The 21,861-nt window shown below is 41.8% G+C and overlaps 1 protein-coding gene across 2 annotated transcripts in view; it reads right to left on the bottom strand.

The window, feature by feature from the left end:
* The window catches only part of dennd1c (DENN domain containing 1C), a 109,294-nt gene that overhangs the window by 72,614 nt on the left and 14,819 nt on the right, over positions 1 to 21,861 (bottom strand). For both annotated transcript variants that reach the window (XM_073069370.1, XM_073069369.1), the window contains exon 2: positions 19,429 to 19,493. In XM_073069370.1, coding sequence (XP_072925471.1) covers positions 19,429 to 19,493 — 65 coding nt within the window. The remainder of the gene's footprint in view (positions 1 to 19,428; positions 19,494 to 21,861) is intronic.

Below are 21,861 nucleotides of genomic sequence, written 5' to 3' on the forward strand. Positions count from 1 at the left end.
AGATCATCCAGTAAATTTTTATCAGGACCTATAGGAAAAGTAGTTAATTGGAATCTCTAATTTGAAGGTATCTGTAAAAATGTGTTTTTGGCAGTGCAAATTTAGTTGACAATTGGTCAAATGAAGCAAGAGATCCTGAGATAAACAGGTCCCAAAAACACTTAATACCTAGTTCATCCCGGTCCTTAAAGACTTTGTCAGTCATGGAAGGGATAAAAAAAATTAAGGAAAATGGGAGATGATAATGAAAAATTCGCTAAACCAAAACATTTTCTAAATTCAGACCAGATCCTTAAACTTTGCTTAACAATTATATTATTTGTTGTCTTATTTGCTGAAAAAGAAGAGTATGATCCAAGAAGAGAGACAATAGAGGAATTTTTTACAGAATTAACTTTAAGGAGACCCATGATGGGTAATCTTTATGATAAATATAATAGGACCAAAAAGTAATATTCCTTATATTGGCAGCCCAATAGTAAAATCTAAAATTGGGTAGGGCTAATCCACCCATCTCTTTATTTCTTTGTAGGTAAACTTTACTTAAACGAGCTTGTTTATTATTCCAAATATAAGATGTTAAAATTGAATCTAAAGAATCAAAGTAGGTCTTAGGAATAAAAATAGGTAAAGCCTGAAAAAGATATAATAATTTAGGAAGAATCTTCATTTTTATCGAATTAATTCGGCCAATTAGGGATAAAGAAGGAGGAGACAATTTAGAAAGCGTCTTTTTCACATAATTCAATAAGGGGTTTAAGTTTAAGACTTTTATGTATATTTCTATCTTCTCTTCTTAAGCGAATATGCCTTTTTTCTAATTATCCATTATCATCCATCAGCTTTTTTCTTTGGTAGTTGGTAGGGGGTTGACTTTTTTAATATAAAAATTTCTTTTATGATGTATGACCTATCTTTAAATTTTTGATTATGGAGTGGTATAACTTTACGTGATATGCTATAACATTTTGATCAATTTTATTACAATATATGAATGTACACAATTTATGTTGAGATGTATCTATGTGTTGCACTTTGTAAATCTTAACTTTTTTTTCCGGCTAAAAATACTGTAAAAAGAAAAGAAAACGGACATCCCTCTGTTCTGAGCCTGTGTCCTCTGGTCTTAGACTCCCCCACCATAGCATACATCCACATGCACTCTATCCGGGCCTCTCAAAGTTCAACAGGTTTCAATGAGATCCACCTCCCCCCCCCCATTCTTCTGAATTCCAGTGAGTACAGGCCTAGAGCCATCAAATGCACCTTATATGAGAAGCCTTTCAATCTTGAAGTCATTTTCACAAACTTCCTTTGAAAAAAGCCTCCCCTCCAGGGACTCTGTCTCCACTTCTTGCTGCTGTGGTAAATAAGCCAGCATAATCAAAGACCCCACTATTGGTTTATTATTGTCACATGTACTGAGATACAGTGAAAAGTTTGTCTGGCATACTTTTCATACAGATCAAATTATTACACAGTGCACTGAGGTAGAATCAGGTCAAACAACAAAGCTACCAAAGAGTGCAGTGCAGGTAAATGGTAAAGTGTAAGGTCAAAATGAAAGAAGATCATTTTCTCTATAATCTCCCCTCCCATCGGGCAGAAGGCTTAAAAGCATAAAAAACACTTATCAACAGGCTCAAGGTTAGCATCTATCTCACTGTTATAAGGCTTTTGAATGGTCCCCTAGTTTCCTAGTATGGACTCTTGGTCTTGCAGTCTAGCTTGTTATGACTTGCACCTGTGCTGCCCTTTCTCTGTAACTGCAACACTTTAATCAGCACTCTTATTTTATTTTATCTTGTACTACCTCAGTGCACTACTGTACTGAACTAATTTGGATGAATGGTACGCCACACAAGTTCTTCACTCCGCCTCAGTGCAGGTGGCAATTTTAAACCAATTTACTCATTTGATAAACTATCTGCAAAAGTGAAATTAACATTTTTTCTGATTTCTAACTTGCAGGCATGAGAATAACCATTCCACATCTGAAACTACGCTAAATCTGAAATATAAGGAGGCATTTTATATCCTTTCTCCCATGTCCTCTCATCAGATTCTTTCATCTTCAGCCTTTTATCTCCATCACTTAGGTCCCAGCTTCTTGCAGATGCTGCCTGGCTTGCTGAGTTTCTCCAGCATTTTGTGCATGTTGCTCAGCATCTGCAAAATCTGTTGTGTTTCTGATGTTCTATCAAGGTTGCATTATATACCAAATACACATTTTACTTCAGCGCCATTTTGCTGCAGTAACTTCAGATCCTTTGATTCCTTCAAAATCCAAAAATCTCTCAGCCTCTGCCATGCACACACTTAACACTGAGCCTCTACAATCCTTTTGAATAGAAATTCTGAAGATTCACTACCCTCAAGGTAAGGAATTTCTTCACATTCATGACAAACTGACACATTATTCTGAGGCAGTGATTCATTTCTAGCAATTGCAGTTAGGAAAAGCATCGACTTGTATCTTCGCAAATCCCACAGTGTTTTTGAATATTTCAATAAGATATCTTGTTCTGTATTGGTGAAAATATTGACCCAGTCTGTTCAATCTCCTTCAGAAGACAAAACCCTTTATCCAAAGTAATCAACCTGCTAAATCTCTGTTGCACTCCATTTTCTGCAAGAATTTCCTTCCTCGTGTAGAGACTAGATATTAGTAGTGGTTACTGCCTGTTGCACTGCTGGTGTTTAGGGCAGCAATGAAAGCCCTACATCTATGTCTGTCCTTGGCTATTTTTCTGTTGTACCCCAGCTGTGGTTCAGGGTCCTAATTTCTGCCTCTATTGTACAGCGTCTTTGGTCTTCTGCATTTCCTTTGCCCTGCAGGGGTCCAATGAAGTGCTCTCTTGCTGAAGGAGTTGGCCTCTCTTCTCATCACGTGCCCAGTCCATCTCCAACATTTACTCATGATGATTGTGGCCGTGTCCTCTTGGTGACACTGAAGGAGTAGGGCGTGGATGGAGATCTTTCTTGGCCAGAAAATATGGAGGATGTTCTGAAAGCTCATGGTGTGGAATGACGACAGCTGGCAAGGTCGTTCTCTGTCATGCACCAGCAATCTGACTTGTATAAGAGTTTGGATAGAGCACAGATTTGGTACAGCTTCACCTTGGTGCGGACACTGTACTTGGTCCATCCCCATATGTTGCTCATTGATCTGAAGATGTTTCTAGCTTTGCTGAGTCTGTACTTGACATCATCCTTGGTCCCACCACCCTGCCCAATGATGCTGCCCAGGCAGGTGATCTACCAATGCTGGGCAAGCCGACACCATGTAGTAAGATACTTGTACTCTTATACTTCCAATAAAGCACAACCTAAGGTGAAAGTAAACTTTTATGGGCCATTACAACATATTGGTTAGAAAGTATATCAGTGCAAATAGATTAAACCAATAAAGTTAGCAATGGTAAGAAATTTAAGTTACTTACACACCTGAGGCTAACTTTCCTAACATTTATACATTTACTCTCAGTGATTGATGAACAAATGTCTGAGTGCCAGCACCTTTTATTCATTCACCATGCTGTAATAAGATCATAAGATATAGGAGCCATTTGGCCCATCACATCTGCTCTGCCATTTCACTATGGCTGATCCAATTTTCCTCTCAGTCGCACTTTCCTACCTTACCGCCATATCCCTTCATGGCCTGACCAATCAAGAACCTAAATAAAAATCTAATCACACAATTAGAATCAGAGGCAGGTTTAATACCACCAGCATATGTCATGAAATTTGTTGTCTTTGTGGCAGCAGTACAATGTAATACATAATAATAGAGAAGAAAACTGAATTACAGTTAGATATATATATCAGCACAAATTCCTTAGCAAATGAGTTGTCTATAGCTGCATGCAAGAAGACCTAAGTAAGATATTATTTCTACAAAATGTCTATAGACGTATGGTGGGAGCATTCTGACTGGATGCATCAGAAGCTGGAATGGAGCCTCCAATGCACAGAAATGCACTGGGCTGCAGAGGCTTATGGACTCATGCAGCACAACTGTCCCCAAGGTCAAGGATATCCTCAAGAGACAGTGCCTCAAGGAGGTGGCATCTATCATTAAGTACTCTCACTATATGCCCTCTTCTCGTTACTACCATCAGGTGGAGGTACTGTACGTGAGCCTGAAGACCGGCACTGAACGATTCTGTAACAGATTCTCCCATCTGAACACCTCTTTATCCCTTTTATTTTGCACTGTTTATTTACTTTTTGTAACTTACAGAAATTTTACGCCTTTGCACTGTACTGCTACCATAAAATGACAAATTTCATGTCATCTAGGTTAGTGATAATAAATCCGATTCGGTCATGCACTGATTAGTAACAAGAAACTCCTGCAGAAGATGACCATTTGCAACAGGAATTCAAAGACCATAAGACCATAAGATATAGGGAGCAGAAGTAGGCTATTCGGCACATGGAGTCTGCTCTGCCATTCAATTATGGGCTGATCCAATTCTTCCAGTCATCCTCACTCGCCTGCTTTCACCCATACCTTTTGATGCCCTGGCTAATCAAGAACCTATCTATCTCTGCCTTAAATACACCCAGTGACTTGGCCTCCACAGCCGCTCGTGGCAACAAATTCCACAGATTTACCACCCTCTGACTAAATTAATTTCTCCGCAACTCAGTTCTAAAAGGACGTCCTTCAATCCTGAAGTCGTGCCCTCTTGTCCTAGAATCCCCTACCATGGGAAATAACTTTGCTATATCTAATCTGTTCAGATCTTTTAACATTCGGAATGTTTCTATGAGATCCCCGCTGATTCTCCTGAACTCCAGGGAAGACAGCCCAAGAGCTGCCAGACGTTCCTCATACGGTAACCCTTTCATTCCTGGAATCATTCTTGTGAATCTTCTCTGAACTCTCTTCAATGTCAGTATATCCTTTCTAAAATAAGGAGCCCAAAACTGCACACAATACTCCAAGTGTGGTCTCACAAATGCCTTATAGAGCCTCAACATCACATCTCTGCTCTTATATTCTATACCTCTAGAAATTAATGCCAACATTGCATTCATCTTCTTCACAACCGACTCCAGCCAACATAGCTCTCTGGGTCATTGAGGCACGCAAGCCTCCAAACCCTACGACAAGGTGTGGTCCTCTTAGAGGGTTTTAATGGAGGCTTGTGTGCCTCAATGACCCAGAGAGCTATGTTGGCTGGAGTCAGGGCTTTACGCTTTGGCTCTTAGTAGATTTACTCATGCCAAATAGCCCAAGGGTAGAGGCCAGAGTAACAGTGGTCCAACCGGTCCTCCAGGTTCAGGGGTTCAGCTCAGGGCTAACAACCCTGACTGGTAAAACAAAATTATTATGGAGTCAGTAATAAAGAATCCTTTTACATCTGAGTGTGGTGGTACTCCTGAGTCTCCATGCGGGACTTGCATGACTTCCTCTGAGAGGAAGCTACTGACACGATGAAGGATGCCCTGAACACCACCAGGGATGGAAGAACTTTGCTGCTGCCCTAAATGCCAGTGGCGTAACGGGCAGTAACACTCCATTAAACAGAATGCAGCAGCTCAGAATGTTGATCAAAGGACTCTTCAGGGAATTAAGGAGGGAAAATAAATTCTGGTCTTTCCAGCTATACTGAGGCCCTGAGAAGTAAATACACATTAAAAAAATATTAGACTATGGGACTTCATGACTGAATTGAGTTTAGCATCATATGCTGTTACTGGACTATAATTCTGGTAGAAAAGCATTGACTATAGCTCCTCCTCCTCACTACCGCCCACCAGCTCCTGCCGGATGTCTGGCCATGTATAATACCCACTATTCTTCCTATGGTATCACTTTCAAATTCAGCAATTCATCTGTATTTTTGGCTGAACTTTGGTGAAACCTAGATTATTGGCAGGGTGACTGGCATTGCTGGGATTGGGTCTAAAGCATGGAGTCAAGTGTATGGTTATTAAGTGTTAAGAGAAGAAATCCGCCCTTCATCGTATGTGTTAAATGTGTAATCCTCACAGAAGTTGCAGGTTATAAACAATTTCTGAAATTCAGTTCCATTAACTTCATTATTCTACATTCAGAACATGCCATGAAGGGTAGAATTTCTATACTGGGTAGCAGGTTGGAGATACGTCTCTACCAAAGGAGGTGCAAGGCGCTCCTTCCATCCACTAGCCTGCAGATCACCCTTGGGCAAGATGTAGCACCTGCTTAGCCCCCTCAATCAGGGTCATGTGAAGCCATGGGTGCAGGTGGTGGATGGTCGTATAAGCAGCTGCTGCATATCACGTCTTGGTTATGCATCCACTGATGCCAGGCAGACATTCTCTGAAGAGTATTGCGAAGACACTGTTCTGAAGAAGGCAATGGCAAACCACTTTGGTAGAAAAATTTGCCAAGAACCATCACGGTCAATGATCACCCACGTCGTATGACATGGCACATAATGATGACGATGAGTTGGTTAGGTCTAAAAGTGTGGCTTTTGATTATAATATAAAAGCTGTAAGCCAGATGGTGTAAGTTTGAATCTCAAATTCTGAGACTAATTTCAAAAAATGGAGTACAGTAACAGCTGGACAATGAGATTTGTGTTTGCCAAGCATTTCTACAGTACTCAGGTTCACAGAAAACAGGACGACGGAAAAGGGCATTAGACTACCTTGCTCCAGAATTCAAAGCAATCATGGCCGATCATCCACTTCAGTAGCCTATTCCTACCTTCTCCCCTTTTCCCTTGATCATCTTGGTATCTACACACTACTTAAATAGATTTACTAATTGCTTTCTGTGGTTCAGAGTTTATCTGATTCATCACCCTCTGAGAAAAAAAGGTCACCTGATCTTGGTTCTGAATGGAATATCTGTATTCTGTGACCTCTGATTCTGGACTCACCAGCTATTGGGAATACTTTTCCTTTATCTCGTCATAGGGTCATATAGCATGGAAACAAGCCCTTCGATCCATCTGGTCCATGCTGACCAAGATGCCCATTCAAGCAAGCTCAATTTGCCAGTGTTTGTCCCATAACCTTCTAAACCTTTCCTGTCCAAGTACCCGTCCAGCTCTCTTTGTTGTTTATTTATCTGTCTCAGCAACTTCCTCTGGCAGCTCATTCCACATACATACCACCCTCTGTGGAAAAAAATTGCCCCTCAAGTTCCTATTAAAGCTTTCCCTTCTCAGCTTAGACTATGTCTTCTACTTCCTGATTACCCAACCTTGGGGAAAAAGACTGAGTGCATTCACCCTTCTATATCCTCAAGATTTCATACACCTCTCAGTCTCCCAAGCTCCAATGAAATGTCAGAAATGTATAGGTTTCTGTTAGGGTCTCTCCTCAAGCAAATCTAAGTATAACAGATTTATTCTCCTCATACAGTAACCTTGTCATCCCAGGAATCAGTCTGATAATTCTTTGTTGCAATCACTCCACAGCAAAAATAATCCTCCTCAAATAAGGAGATCAAGTGACCAAAGTTCCAATTGGTATCTTCCCAAGGTCACTACAGTTCAGCTGGAGCAAGACATTCCTTGTTCTGAACTCAAATCATTTTGTGATGAAGGCCAACATATTAATTTCTCTTTGTGCATGCTTGATGCACCTCAAGCCTCTTTTCCCAATCTACTACCACTCAAATAATAATGTGCCTTCTTTTAAAACCAAAATGATAACTTTGTATTTATCCATGTTAAACTGGATCTGCCATATATTTCTAAATTCATCTTGGCTAAATCACATAGGTATGTACTTGCGTTCATCCTGCAAACTTTTGTTTTCTGCAAACTTGGAAGTGGTACAATTACTTCCTTTATCCATATCATTGAAATGCACTCAGTTTCTAGGTAAAGGAGTGGAACCCAGTGTGATGTTATGCTGCTGTAGCCCACTCACTTCAAGGTCTGATGTGTTGTGCATTCAGAGATGCTCTTCTGCACACCACTGTTGTGACACGTAGTTATCTGAGTTACGGTTACCTTCTTGTCAGCTTGAACTAGTTCCGCCATTCTCCTCAGAAAACACAGAATATAAAAAAACTTTAAGAGTGAAAAAGCCTATAGACCAAGTCCACAACCAAAACCTGGGGAAACACTCTCTGGGCCCAGTGGCAGAACCTTCTCCCTCTGTAGAAGAGCTATCAAAAAACAGGCAGCTGGCACTCACCCTCCACACTCGCCTCAATACTTCAACCACCATTGTCGCATTAACCAGCGAACAATGGAAGCTTTAATCAGTGAACTGGAGTTGAACAAAACAAGCCTGTGCCCCGTCCCACAGGCTTCTCACCACGAGGTTCCTGCACACACTCTGTCTCCCGGAATCCTCTCGGAGACTGCAGAGCACTGGAATACCCAAACAATCTCCAAGCTTCCACATTCACCTCGATGTTTCTTCCGCATTCTGATGTTTGATCTGAACAACAACTGATCCTCTTGACCATGTCTGCATCCTTTTATGCACTATTAGTTGCCATATGATTGGCTGATTGGATATTTGTATATGAGGAGATACTGATATTTGTATATGAGGATATTTGTATTTATATATGAGGAGATGTACAAGTGTACTTAATAAAGTGGACACTGGGTGTATATTGTAATTAGCTGGGGCCTAAGCTCTGATCCCTGTAGCAGCTCAATACAAACCAGGAAAAAGAGTCATTAATAACTACTCTCACTTTATTCTGTGAAATAGTTCTCAGTCAATGTCATTCCATTATCTCCCATTAGGTTTAATATTGCACATTGGCATTTTATGTGTAACCTTATCAAAAACTTTCTGATAACGTCCCACATGAGAAGAAAGTGGACAAAATTTCATATGTCAAATGCACTGGTTATACACCATCTATTCTTATAACTATATCTTTACAAAGAACTCCAAAAGATTTGTTAAGTATGATTTTTTTTCACAAATCCATTCCATTTGATTTTATCCAATATCATTAAGGCTTTCAAAATGTTCTGGTACCACATCATTCAAAATAGATTCTAACAACTCCCCCACTATTTCCGTATAACTTACAAGTCTGTAATTCTTTGTCTTCCTCATTTTTTTAATAGCTCTTCAATCTTTACTGGATCCTTCAGTTTTTGGCTACACTCTGCAATCATTGGCTATTGTCTTCAATCTTTGATGACTTATTTAATCTTCATAACAGTAACTTTAAACATTGAACCACACATTAGAAGTAAAGACGTGGTGCTCAATAGTTGTATGAGACTTTTAGAACATGTGTAACATTCCTTTTAAACAACTTCTATTGGTGAATGGCTTAGATACAAGAGGTTGCTGATTCCAGTAGCAACATATTTCAGCAGTTTTTTCAAAGGGGGGAGTAAAGGGGAACTCCAAAAATGGTTGTAGAAGTTAGTCATAAATTCCCGCATGACATCAGCCAAGGCTTTGGCCTATTTCTGAGCAGACAGGAAATGGTTTAATGCAACATGAAGTTGATTATTAACTGGAACGTTATAAAATGTCTTGTATAAGACATTCTTGTATAAAATGTCTGCTCTATACATTCTGCATGGCAATCTATTCCCTGAAAACACCATGGCATATGCTCCTGTGAACACACTGTCAGGCCGAGAGTCTGCCTCCTACCATCTGCAGAGGTCTTGCCCTGACCAAATGTCGATCTGGTAAGGAGCTCAACAGGAAACTTGTGGCTTCAGCACAACTTTAAGACAGAGAGAAAAAAAATCCAGATTTGCAGAAATGAGTCACTGTGCAGCAGACTCCAAATCTTGAACCTGCTCTGCTTCCTTTAGTGTCTTAAGCTTTTACTCCTCCCACCCAGACATCCACCTCCAGCCAATGGCGGGCTATCCATGCAGCACAAAGTGGGCTTAATTCATTTCTGAGAGAGTGTTGGCAGGTATTTGACTATTATGCATCTTTGTTTAGACATGCTCATTCCCCAGCACAGTATTCAGGAGTGTCTGGGTTCCTTTAATCAATTGCACTCGGATTAACCACCATCCTTTCTACACCTCTGTCCCATAGACCCTGGCTGAGATTGGCAAAACATTACAGACTACATGAATTGTGGTCCTGACACTACGGGTATGTTATTAAACCAGACTGATGCTGGGCCACATAAAGGATAAATAGTCAAACATACAGTTGGTGAGGTAGTCTTAAACGATAAAGAAGCAAAAATAAAAAAAGGTGAAGAGGCAGAGATATTTAGGGAAGAAATTCTGGCTACTGATCAAGTCTGAGGCAAAGGCTGAGGGAGTACCAAGTCCTGGGAGGATTGAAGGGCTGGAAAAAATTACAGAAATTACAGACATGAAGGATATTGGAAGTATGGAGGAGAATTTTCAAATAACAGGTTATGCTTAGGAGAATCTGGAAACAATGGAAACGCATTTCCAGTGGCCTTGGTAAAGTTCAATGGCAATAGCAGTATATTTGCATTGTACAAATGCCCAGGTTTTTAAAAGGGATAGTGCTTTAGGCTGGTCTAGTGACATTTCCTGTCTGATCACAGAGGTGAAACAGATTTAAGGCCTGCTTTGCACTCGAAGAGAAGACAGAAATATACCAGCAGGTTACTCTGCCTGAATATTGTCTGTGATGCAAAGTATATTGGTGTACCTGAGGTGCCTCAGTTGTAGCTGCCTTGGGACTGACAGCACTCAATCCAGGTTCAGACATCATGAGGAAAGACTGAATGGAGTTGGCTTGTGTTCTGAGTTTTGAAGACTGAGCAGTGATCTGACCAAATGTTTTAAAACTTTAAAAGAATTTGAGAAAAATGCTTTTCTTTTTGGTGGAGAGATCAAAGACATTAATAACTTCAGGGACACAAGTGATTCTGCAGATGCTGGAATTCTTGAACAACACACACAACATGCTGGAGGAACTCAGCAATGCAGGTAGCATCTATGGTGGGGCACAAACAGTCAATGCTTGAGCCGAGACTCTAGACCCTTCATCAGGATTGGAAACAAGGAGGGTGGAAGTCAGACAGAATAAGGAGGTGGCTTTAGGGCTTGGATGATCATGGGTGATGTCAGGAAGTGTCACTTCACAGAAAGAGTTATAGAAATAAGATGATAACCTTCTCCTTAAAGGACTGACTCTGCAGCAGTTGCTTGACTAAGATCAACAGATTGTTAGGCAAGGATGTGAAGGCATCTGGACCTATATGGAGTTGCAGAACAGGATCTAACTGGCTGTTGGAACTTGTTTGTGGAACTGAATGACCTATACATTTTACATTCAAATATATGCAGATTTTAATTACCTGCACTTTGTACATTCCCAGTGAGTGGACCAGCTACTTAATTATAGGCGTTTAAGCTTAATCCGTATCTCTTTTATTTATTTCCAAATAATGATTTCCAAGTAACTTCATTTTCTTCCATTCAGAAGATAGGCGAATTACAGTCACCAGGTAACTTGATATCTCAGTCTGGATCTGTAATATTTTCTCAGCTGTTACGTTGTTTTTTTTTTCTTTTTATTCTTTTTTCTGGGAGTGCAAAACATGCACAGTCTGATCTGCCCAGCACATCATCCATCTCTACATTTCCCGACTCCTACATTCTTTTGAATGTCTTCTCACTCTCTAACTACTCCCATTCATTCATTGATCAGATAATCCTGATTAACTCCATGGTCACATCAGTTTCAATTGATCAGAGCCATTCCTCCCCATCCAACCCTCCTTGCAGTTTAAAAAGCTTGGTTTATCTCCTTGCCGGTTCTGACAAAGGGCTTTCAGTCTGAAGCATTAACTCTTGGTTCTCTTCCCACAGGTGCAATCTATCCTGCTGAGTATTTCCAGCATTTTCTGTTTTTATTGTAGTGAATTATAGTATCTTCATCAGAGTCAGGTAACTGAACACAAAGACATATTTTGAAGCCTTCTGACCAAATCTCAAGGCAAAGAGGAGTGGGAGGAGCTAAAGATGGTGCCAGAGGTTTTTGCAGACACAGGCGACTTCCAGTTTGTCTGCGAAACAGTCTCCTTGTGTCTCTTTTTTCTTTTCAAGGTGGCTAGGGTCCTGTTGGAGCCAATGATCTACAGCTGCGGCTCAAACTATAGTTCTTCACAGGTGGTGCTGGAAGGTTTTTACTCTTGGGCTTACTGTGTGGCTTGGCATTTTGATATCCCCAGATGTGGCCTGGAAGATGTGTGCCTTTGGGGTGTGGCCCTGTGGATGACTCAGTACCTTGCTGATGTTGCTGACTGAAGCGTTGTGGGAGATTGAAACATTGACATAGCAGGCAGTGTATGGTGCTGTCGAAAGAAGGTCCCTGTACTTGAGTGATCTCTCTCTCTCTCTTTCTCTCTCGATGGGGAGTGAGATTCTGTTGGTCCTTGAGTCGGGGAACTTGGACAAGTGACACGGCAGATTATAACATCGAAACAGCAAGCCGTTTGTCACCCTTTTGCTGTTGCAGGAGTGATATCACTAGTGAGAGAAAGAGTCTGAGACAGCAAAGTGTTGGGATGGACGATAGTTTTTGATGGATCATGGTCACTGGAGCTTTCTGTTGCTTGCATGGTGGGTGGTGGGATGGGGGGTTGATACCTGCTGGAGTAAAGGGGGAAGGATTGATGCTTTTGCTGCTGCTGTGCATGGGAGGGTGGAGGGGGGCTTTTAGGTTGTTTTCTGTCTTTGGGATTTTTTTCTATTTCCTGGATGTCTGCAAAGAGTAGGAATTTTAAGTAATATACTGTATACTGTACAATCTCTGATATTAAATTGCACCATTGAAATGCTCATGATGCATTTACTAATAATGAGGACACTAATTATATCTGCGGTTATGCTACTTTTCTCACAGAAATGGGCAGTACAGAAGAGTGTCATTTATGTCCATAGCAACCAGTAAAAATACTGGGAGATTTGAGGATATTGGGGCCCTCCTTTGGTCGGGGTCGACCATAGCTGTCTACGTGACACACAAGCCGGTACACAAGTTAGGGCAGTAGGATATGGAGAGCCAGTTATTGCCCATTCAGCAGGCTTCCCCTCCCCATGTAGCTGATGAATCCAAGGGGACTGCAGACGCTGATACAGTTTGGTACCAACAGCGGCACCACAGGAGTTGCCGGTCAGCACTAAGCTCAACGTTGGACTGCTTTAAGGATTCTAGCTCCAGACTTTTCCCTTGGGGTTTACTCCCAAAGCCGTCCCCACGAGTGGGTATAGCCACAGGCAGTGGAGGTTTGAGATCAGAGTTTTTCTTCTTGATGAGCTGCCAATCACAGCAGATGAGTCCCATCTGAGGAGTAAGCTTTTAACTAAACCACTTGCACAGTTTTAGTCTGTATTGTGGCTCATTCCTATTCACTCTGTCCAAGTCTCTCAAAATTTCATACCCATCTAATAATACTTCAGCTGTCAAAATCCTCAGATCTTCTTTTCACTCTCTCTAGTGCTCTCACATTTTTGTTTGGTGATCAGAACAACATATTGTTCGGCATAGCTATTGTTTTTTAGAGTTCCTGCATAATCCTGCTTCTCTTGTTCAAAAGTAAAATTATTATCAAAGTACATATATGTCACCATATACAACCCTGAGATTCATTTTGATGTGGTCATACTCAATAAATCCATAATAGAATAATAACCATAATAAAATCAATCAAAACCTGCACTAACTTGGATGTTCAACTAGAGTGCAAATGACAACAAACTGTTCAAATACTAAATAAATAATAATAACAAAAAATAAATATGCAATGAATATCGAGAACATGAGACAAAGAGTCCTTGAAAGTAAGTCCATAGGTTGCAGGAACTGTTCAGTGATTAGGCAAGTGAAGTTGTCCTCTTTGGTTCTAGAGCCTGATGGTTGAGGGGTAATAACAGTTTCTTAAACTAGTGCTGCGAGTCCTGAGGCTTCTGTATCTTCTTTCAATGGCAGCAGTGAGAAGAGAGTATGACCTGGGTGGTGGGGGTCCCTGATGATGGATGATGCTTTCCTGTGACAACAGTTCGCATAGATCTGCTCAGTGGTGGAGAGGGCTTTACCCATGATGGACTGGGCCATATACACTACCTTTTGCAGGAATTTCCATTCAAGGGAATTGGTGTTTCCATACCAGGCAGTCAATATACTCTGCACTACTCATCTACAGAAGTTCATCAGAGTTTTAGATGCAATGCTGTATCTTCGCAAGCTCCTGAAGAAGTAGAGACACTGCCATGCTTTCTTTGTAATTGCACTCACGTATTGGACCCAGGGCAGGTCCTCTGAAATTATAACACCAAAGAACTTAAAGTTGCTGATCCTCCAGTGATTATGTATTCTGTCTTTGTCAATAAAGTGCTTCCTTCACTAGCTGTCCTGTTACCTTCAACTAGACATACTCTCCAATACCTCTCAGTTCCTTACACTTGTAAGATCTTGGCATTTAATATGGATTCCTTTATAGTGTTCACCTTTCTCTATATTGAATTGCCTTGCCACTTTCGTGCCATATAATCAAGCCATTGAGGAGAAACTAAACAGACTTTGAAAACATAACCCAGGAACTATAGATGAGTCAGCCTAATATCTGTGGTAGGTCATTTACTGGAGATCAGTCCAAAGGATAAGATATGCATGCATTTGGAAAGGTAAAGGTTGATTACGGGTAGTCATCATGGGCTTTATATGTAGGAGATCATGTCTTAGGAACTTGAATGAATGTTTTGATGAACTAACCAAGAAGGTTGATGAGGGGAGAGTAGTAGATGTACTCTCTATAGTTTGATGGTAGGAAGCAGAGAGAGGTGGTGGAATAAATTTCTACCTGGTAGGCTGCTTAGGAAGATTAAACTGCATGGGATCCAGGACCAGTTGGCTAACTGGATAGATGTACAATTGGTTTGAAAGTAGGAAGCAGACAGTGATGGTGGAAGGACCAGAGGCCCATAACTAGTGGGGTCAAGGGTCAGTGCCTGGGCCCAGTGTTGTGTCATATATGCATATCAGCGATTTGGATGAGAATGTATCAGGGATAGTAAGTTTGCCAATGACAATAAAACAGGTCATTGACAGTAAACAAAGTTATCAAATATTATAGGAGATATTAATCAGCTGGATAATTACGCCAAAGAATTGCAAATGTAGTTTAATTTAGGCAAATTAGGGGTAGGGGAAGTGTTATAGAACAGCAGCTGTTCTGGTGCATGGTTCTCTGACAGGGTAGGGTGGTGAAGAAGGATTTGGGCATGCTGTCTACATCAGTCAGGTCACTGAGTATGGAACTTGGTAGGTTATGTTGCAGTTGTACAAGATGGTGGTGAGTCTGCACTCGGGGTATCGCATTCCATTTTTGGTCACCATGCTGTAGGGGAGATGTTACTAAGCTGGAAAGCATGCAGAAAAGATTAACAACGTTGCTACCGGGACTTGAGTGACTGAGTTTTAGGGAGTGGTTGGACAGGTTAGGACTATTTTCCTTGGAGCGTAGGGGTCTGGAGCATCAAGTATTAGAGGGTATAGGTTTAAGGAGGGTGGGGAAAAACTTTTATTTATTGAGAGATACAGTATGATAACAAGCTCTTCTGGCCCTCGAGCCTGTACTGCCTAATTTCAGCCAAGTGACCAAATTACCTACTAACCCAAACGTCTCTGGAATGTGGGAGGACCGGTAAGGGTTCACAGGGTCATGCCAAGTTACAACGAAGTCAAGTTACAGCTGTATAAAACTTTGGCTAGGCTGCACTGGGAACATTGTAAACAATTCTTTTTACCCCATTGCAGGAGGTATGTGAAGGGTACAAGAGATGTTTACCAGGCTGCTGACTGGATTATAGGGTATGAGGTGTCAAGAAAAGTTAGACAAATTTAGTAGTTTTAGAACTTAGAACAGTACAGCACAGTACCATAGGATTCTTTGGGCCACAAAGTTTCAACCTACTCTAAGACCAATCTAACATTTCCCTTTCGCATAGCCCTCCATTAATCTATATTTATCCCCTCTTCCTTCCCTTTCTCCCATGGTCCACTTTCCTCTCCTAACAGATTCCCTCTTCTTCAGCCCTTGACCTTTCCCCCTCTCTTGGCTTCATTTATCACCTTCCAGCTAGCCTCTTTCCCCCTCCCCCCACCTTTACTCTGTCATCTCCCCCCTTCCTTCTCAGTCCTGAAGAACAGTCTCAGCCCAAAATGTTTTTTCATTTCCATAAATTCTGCCTGACCTGCTGAGTTCCTGCAACATTTTGTGTGTGTTGCTTTATCTATCATCTGAGTCCTATATGAGAGTCTATTAAATGTCCCTAACATATTTTCTGGAACAATGGAAGATGAGGGGAATTTAGAAAATTATGAGAAGCTTTGGTATGGCAGATGGTCAAAATTTTTTTTCCTGGTAGAAATATCAAGTATCAGAGAACACACATTTATGGTAAGAGGGGGAAGGTTTAAAGGTTTTTTTCATATATAGAAAGTGGTAGGTACCTGGTACAGGCTGCCGAGGTAGTAGTGGAAGTAGATATGGAAAAGGTATTTACGAGATTTTAGACGCATGAAAATGCAGGGAACGGAGGGATATAGATCATGTGAAGGCAGCAGAGACATCATGAGCTGCTGGACCTGTTTAACTGCTGTACTGTGCTATGTTCTACGTTCAATAACTTCCTGCAGCCTAGACCTTTCTCTTTACTGTTAATCACAATGCCAATCTTGCTTATAGTAGGCTGTATTTTTGTCCAGATCATTTGTATAGCACCAGAAAATGGGGTAGCACTGAATATTATTGAACACCACTTCAGTCAGACCATAGTCACTAAACAGCTATCACCAAATTTTCCGTCCTGGTCCAACCATGTAAACACCATGGTCAAGAAAGTGCACCGGTGCCTGTAATTCCTCAGGAGGCTAAAGAAATTTGGCAACGCCTCCTTTGAGCCTCACTAACATGGCTATACTAGAAATGTGTACTTCTATAAATATACTGTAACTTCTATAGATGTGTGGTGTAGAGTATATTGAATGCTGCATCACATGCTGGCATGGGAACAACAAAGGTTTCGAAGGGAAAAGCCTACAAAAGTAATGGATATGGCCCAGACCATCATGGGGAAACCCCTCCCCACCATTGAGCACATCAGCAGGAAAAGTCGCAGGAAAACAGCCTCCATCTGAGGGACCACCACCGCCCAGGCCATGCTCTCTTCTCGCTGCTACCATCAGGAAGAAGCATCCAGGACCCTGAGGACTTACGCCACCAGGTTCAAGAACTGTTATTAACCCTCAACCACCAGGCTCTTGTACCAAAGGTGACAACTTCTCTCAACTTCACTCGCCCCATTACTGAACTGTTCCCACAGTCAATGGACTCACTTTCAAGAACTCTTCATCTCATGTTCTTGATATTTATTGTTTATTTTTTATTGTTATTATTTCTTTCTTTTTGCATTTGCACAGCTTTTTTTGAACACTGGTTGAATGCCCAAGTTCGAGCTGTTTCTCATTAATTCTATTATGGTTATTATTTTGTTATGGATTTATTGAGTATGCCTGCAAGAAAATGAACCTCAGATGTATATGGTGACTTTGAATTTAATTTATTATTCCTGATTTGTAATCAGGAACTTTAGGTATGACAATTGCTCTGACCAAGACAACAAGAAACTGCAAAGAGGTGTGGTTACAGTTCAGCACATCATGGAAACCAGCCTCCCCTCTCCAAGGACTCTGATTACGCTGGATGTTTTACTGAAGCAGCAAAAAGTATAGACAAAGAACCCCATACACCCTGAATATTCTCTCTTCTCATAAAAACCTGAAAGCACACATCAACAGGTTCAAGGACAGCTTCAATTCCATGATTACAAGACTATTAAATGGTTCCCTACTATGATAAGGTGACCGTTTGATCTCATAATCTACCTTGCATTTTATTGTCTACCTGCACTACACTTTCTCTATAGCTGTAACACTTTATTCTGTACTCTGTTAGTGCTTTACAGTTATAATGAATTGATTTGTATGATCAGTACACAAGCTTTTCACTGTAACCTCAGTACACATGGCAATGATAAACCAATTTATCAACATGGTAAGGAAGGCAAGCAATGAAAGGAAGCAAATGAGCGAGGGAAGATGAACAATTAGGAACGTCTGGGGAAGGGGATAAGAGGCTCACTGAGAGGAGAAGGTGTTCTGCCCCGCTCAAGAGTTTTTCCTGTTTTCTTAAGCTAGACAGATAGATAACTCCAGTCCTGGCATAATTGTAGTTGAAGGCAGTTTTATCATTCACCCACGTGTTACAGTACATAAGGAGCTGGTGTAAAAAGACAGTACTTCTCAGTGTTCTAATGAAAGGCAGATTTAAATACTGATTGAAATTCCTTCAACTTCTAATGAGTGATCTAACGAATGAATGTGTTTGAATGAATGAATGAATACAAGTGTTTATATAATGGCTGACGTGATGGCAAAAGCTAATTGCTTAGCAACACGATAATGAGAAATGAGTTACCATCTGGCAAACGGTACTGCAGCATTAAGGCCAGGACCAACAGGCTCCGGGACAGCATCTTTCACCAGGCCATCAGATTTATCAGTACACATTGATCTGATTGCATATCTGACTGTACATACAAGTGTACAAAACAATTCTGTATACAATTTTAGTGTTTGGGCAACATCCTCCCACAATTCCTTTCCTTATTGCTTGTACATAACGATGGAGATACAACATAAAGATTTTTACTCTCTCATGTTGTGAGATGGATGTAAGAAATAAAATTCTAATTTTAAATAAAAAGTTGTGAACTTCCAATTAAGCAATGAGATCTAGTAAGTAGAAATAAAATAACAATCCAAATCAGGAAAGGCATAACATGTAGAATAGGTGGAGGAGAGGATGTAGACTGAGTGATGGTGGCTAGAGGAGGGGGCAGGATTTGGAACAAAGGATGTGGATGAGAGGACCTGGGTAGATTAGGAACGAGAAATCTGCAACTCTTTCCCAGAAGAAACTGAAACATTCAAAACAAAGAAAAGTAGATTCTGCAGATGCTGAAAATCCGGAGTAACACATTTGCAATGCTGGAAGTCAGGCAGCACAGACCTTCTGACTGTTTATTCCTCTCTATAGATGTTGCCTATCCTGCAGTCCTGATGAAGGGTCTCGGCTTGAAATGTCCACTGTTTACTCCCCTCTATAGATGCTGCCTCCAGCATTTTGTGTGTGTTACTAACAATAGATCAGTTTTAGTTATGTGTATTAAGACATAGGTTTAAAGGCAGGTAAATGGAGCTGATGCAGACACTGGTCAGACCACAGAGTGTGATTGCATTTCTGAATGGCCACATCCTGTTCTAATGTGTAAAACAGATGAAAGCTTGAGAGACTTTGCAAAGATGGATGCTGTTTGATCAAATAGCCTTGATATGTATCACATGAAATCATTTAAGAACCACCTTTGCAAACTTTTTTTCTTCCTTTAAGTAATTTTTCACACTCACCGTCATCTATTGATTTTGGACACAGGGCCTCGATAAACAGTTCAAATATCCTTTCTGGGTTCTCTCTGAAAATATAAAAGGAAATAAAAAATGGTTAATTGAATAGGGTGGCATGGTAGCATAATGGTTAGCAGAATGCTTTACAGTAGAGGTGACCAGGGTTCAATTCCCGCCACTGCCTATAAGGAGTTTGGATGTTCTCCTATGACCACGTGTTTCCTCCAGGTGCTCCGGTTTCCTCCCACAGTTCAAAGACATACCAGTTAACAGGTTAATTGTTCATTGCAAATTGTACTGTGATTAGGCTACGATTAAATTGGGGGGTTGCTGGGAAGTGCAGCTCGAAGTGCTGGAAGGGTTTAATCAACACTCTACCGTAGTAATTAAAAAATACTTATCAGTATTCAGAAGGTCGGGCAGCATCCGTTGAAATGAGCAGTCAACGTTTCAGGCCGAGACCCCAGTTGTCAGGACTGAAGAAAGAGGGGGCAGGGGCCCTTTAAAGAAGGTGCCAGGTGAAAAACCAATCAGAGGAAAGATCAAAGAGTGGAGGAGGGGAAGCAGGGAGGGGATAGGCAGGAAAGGTGAAGAAGGAATGTAAGGGGAAAGCACTATTGGTAGTAGAAGAAGGCAGAATCATGAGAGAAGTGATAGGCAGCTGGAAGAGGAGGCAGAGTGAAAGTGGGATGGGGGAAGGGAGAGGGAGGGAATTACCAGAAGTTGGAGAATTCGATGTTCATACCAAGGGGCTGGAAACTACCCAGACGGCATATGAGGTGTTGCTCCTCCAGCCTGAGTTTGGCCTCATCATGGCAGTAGAGGAGGCCCTGTATGGACATATCCGAATGGGAATGTGAAGCAGAGTTGAAGTGGGTGGCACCCGGGAGATCCTGTCTGTTGTGGTGGACGGAGCGGAGGCGCTCGATGAAGCAGTCCTCCGATCTACGTCGGGTCTCGTCGATGTAGAGGAGGCAGCACCAGGAGCACCGGATGCAACAGATGACCCCAACAGACTCACAAGTCAAGTGTTGCCTCACCTGGAAGGACTGTTTGGGGCCCTGAATGATGGTAAAAGAGGAGGTGTAGGGACAGGTGTAGCACTTACGCTTGCAGGGATAAGTACCAGGTGGGAGATCTGTGGGGAGGGATGTGTGGACCAGGCAGTCGTGGAGGGAACGATTCCTGCGAAAAGCGGAGAGGGGTAGTGAGAGAAATTGCATCTATTGCATCTGGTGTGGCCTCCTCTACATCGGCGAGACCCGACACAGATTGGGGGACCACTTCATTGAGCACTTCTGCCACAACACTCAGGATCTCCCGGGTGCCACCCACTTCAACTCTGCTTCACATTCCCATTCGGATATGTCCATACATGGCCTCCTCTTCTGCCATGATGAGGCCAAACTCAGGCTGGAGGAGCAACACCTCATATACCGTCTGGGTAGTCTCCAGCCCCTTGGTATGAACATCGAATTCTCCAACTTCGGTAATTCCCTCCTTCTCCCATCCCACTTTCACTCTGCCTCCTCTTCCAGCTGCCTATCACATCTCTCATGATTCTGCCTTCTACTACCCATAGTGCTTTCCCCTTACATTCCTTCACCTTTCCTGCCTATCCCCTCCCTGCTTCCCCTCCCCCACCCCCTTTCCTCTGATTGGTTTTTCACCTGGCACCTTCTTTATAGGGCCCCTGCCCCCTTCATCTTCAGTCCTGACGAAGGGTCTCGGCCTGAAACGTTGACTGCTCGTTTCAATGGATGCTGCCCAACCTGCTGAGTTCCTCCAGCTTGTCTGTACGTGTTGATTTGACCACAGCATCAGCAGTGTACTTTGTGTTTAGTATTCAGAAGGGTTTATTCACTTTCCTTAATAAGAGTACAGACATCCCCAGGAAATGAATGGATTATTTTCTTTAAATAAGTTTTGGTTGATTTTGTTCATAAGTCAGAAAAAACACATATGAAAGAAAAATAATAAACATGAGAAATTTTGCAGATGCGGGAAATCCAGAGCAACACACACAAAATGCTGGAGGAACTCAGCAGGCCAGGCAGCACCTATAGAAACGAAAAGACAGTCGAAGTGTTAGGATGAGACCCTTCTTCAGGACTAGATAGAAAGAGGGAAGAAGTCAGAATAAGAAATTGGGTGGAGCGGAAGGAGGACAAGCTAGAATTTGCTAGATGAAGCAGGGTCGGTGGGGAGAAAAGGAGATGAAGTAAGAAGCTGGGGGGTGATAACTGGAGAAGGAATCTGATAGGAATGGAGAGTGGACCACGGGGAAAGGGAAGGAAGTGGGGCACCAGGAGAAGGTGATAGGCAAGTGAGGAGACGAGCTAAGCAGCCAGAGTGGAGAATAGATAAAAGGAAGGGGAGGGGAAACAAATTACCTAGATGGAATATGAGGCATTGCTCCTCCACTCTGAGAGTGGC

The sequence above is a fragment of the Hemitrygon akajei genome, chromosome 16, assembly GCF_048418815.1.
Source record: "Hemitrygon akajei chromosome 16, sHemAka1.3, whole genome shotgun sequence".
NCBI classification, from domain to species: Eukaryota; Metazoa; Chordata; class Chondrichthyes; order Myliobatiformes; family Dasyatidae; genus Hemitrygon; species Hemitrygon akajei.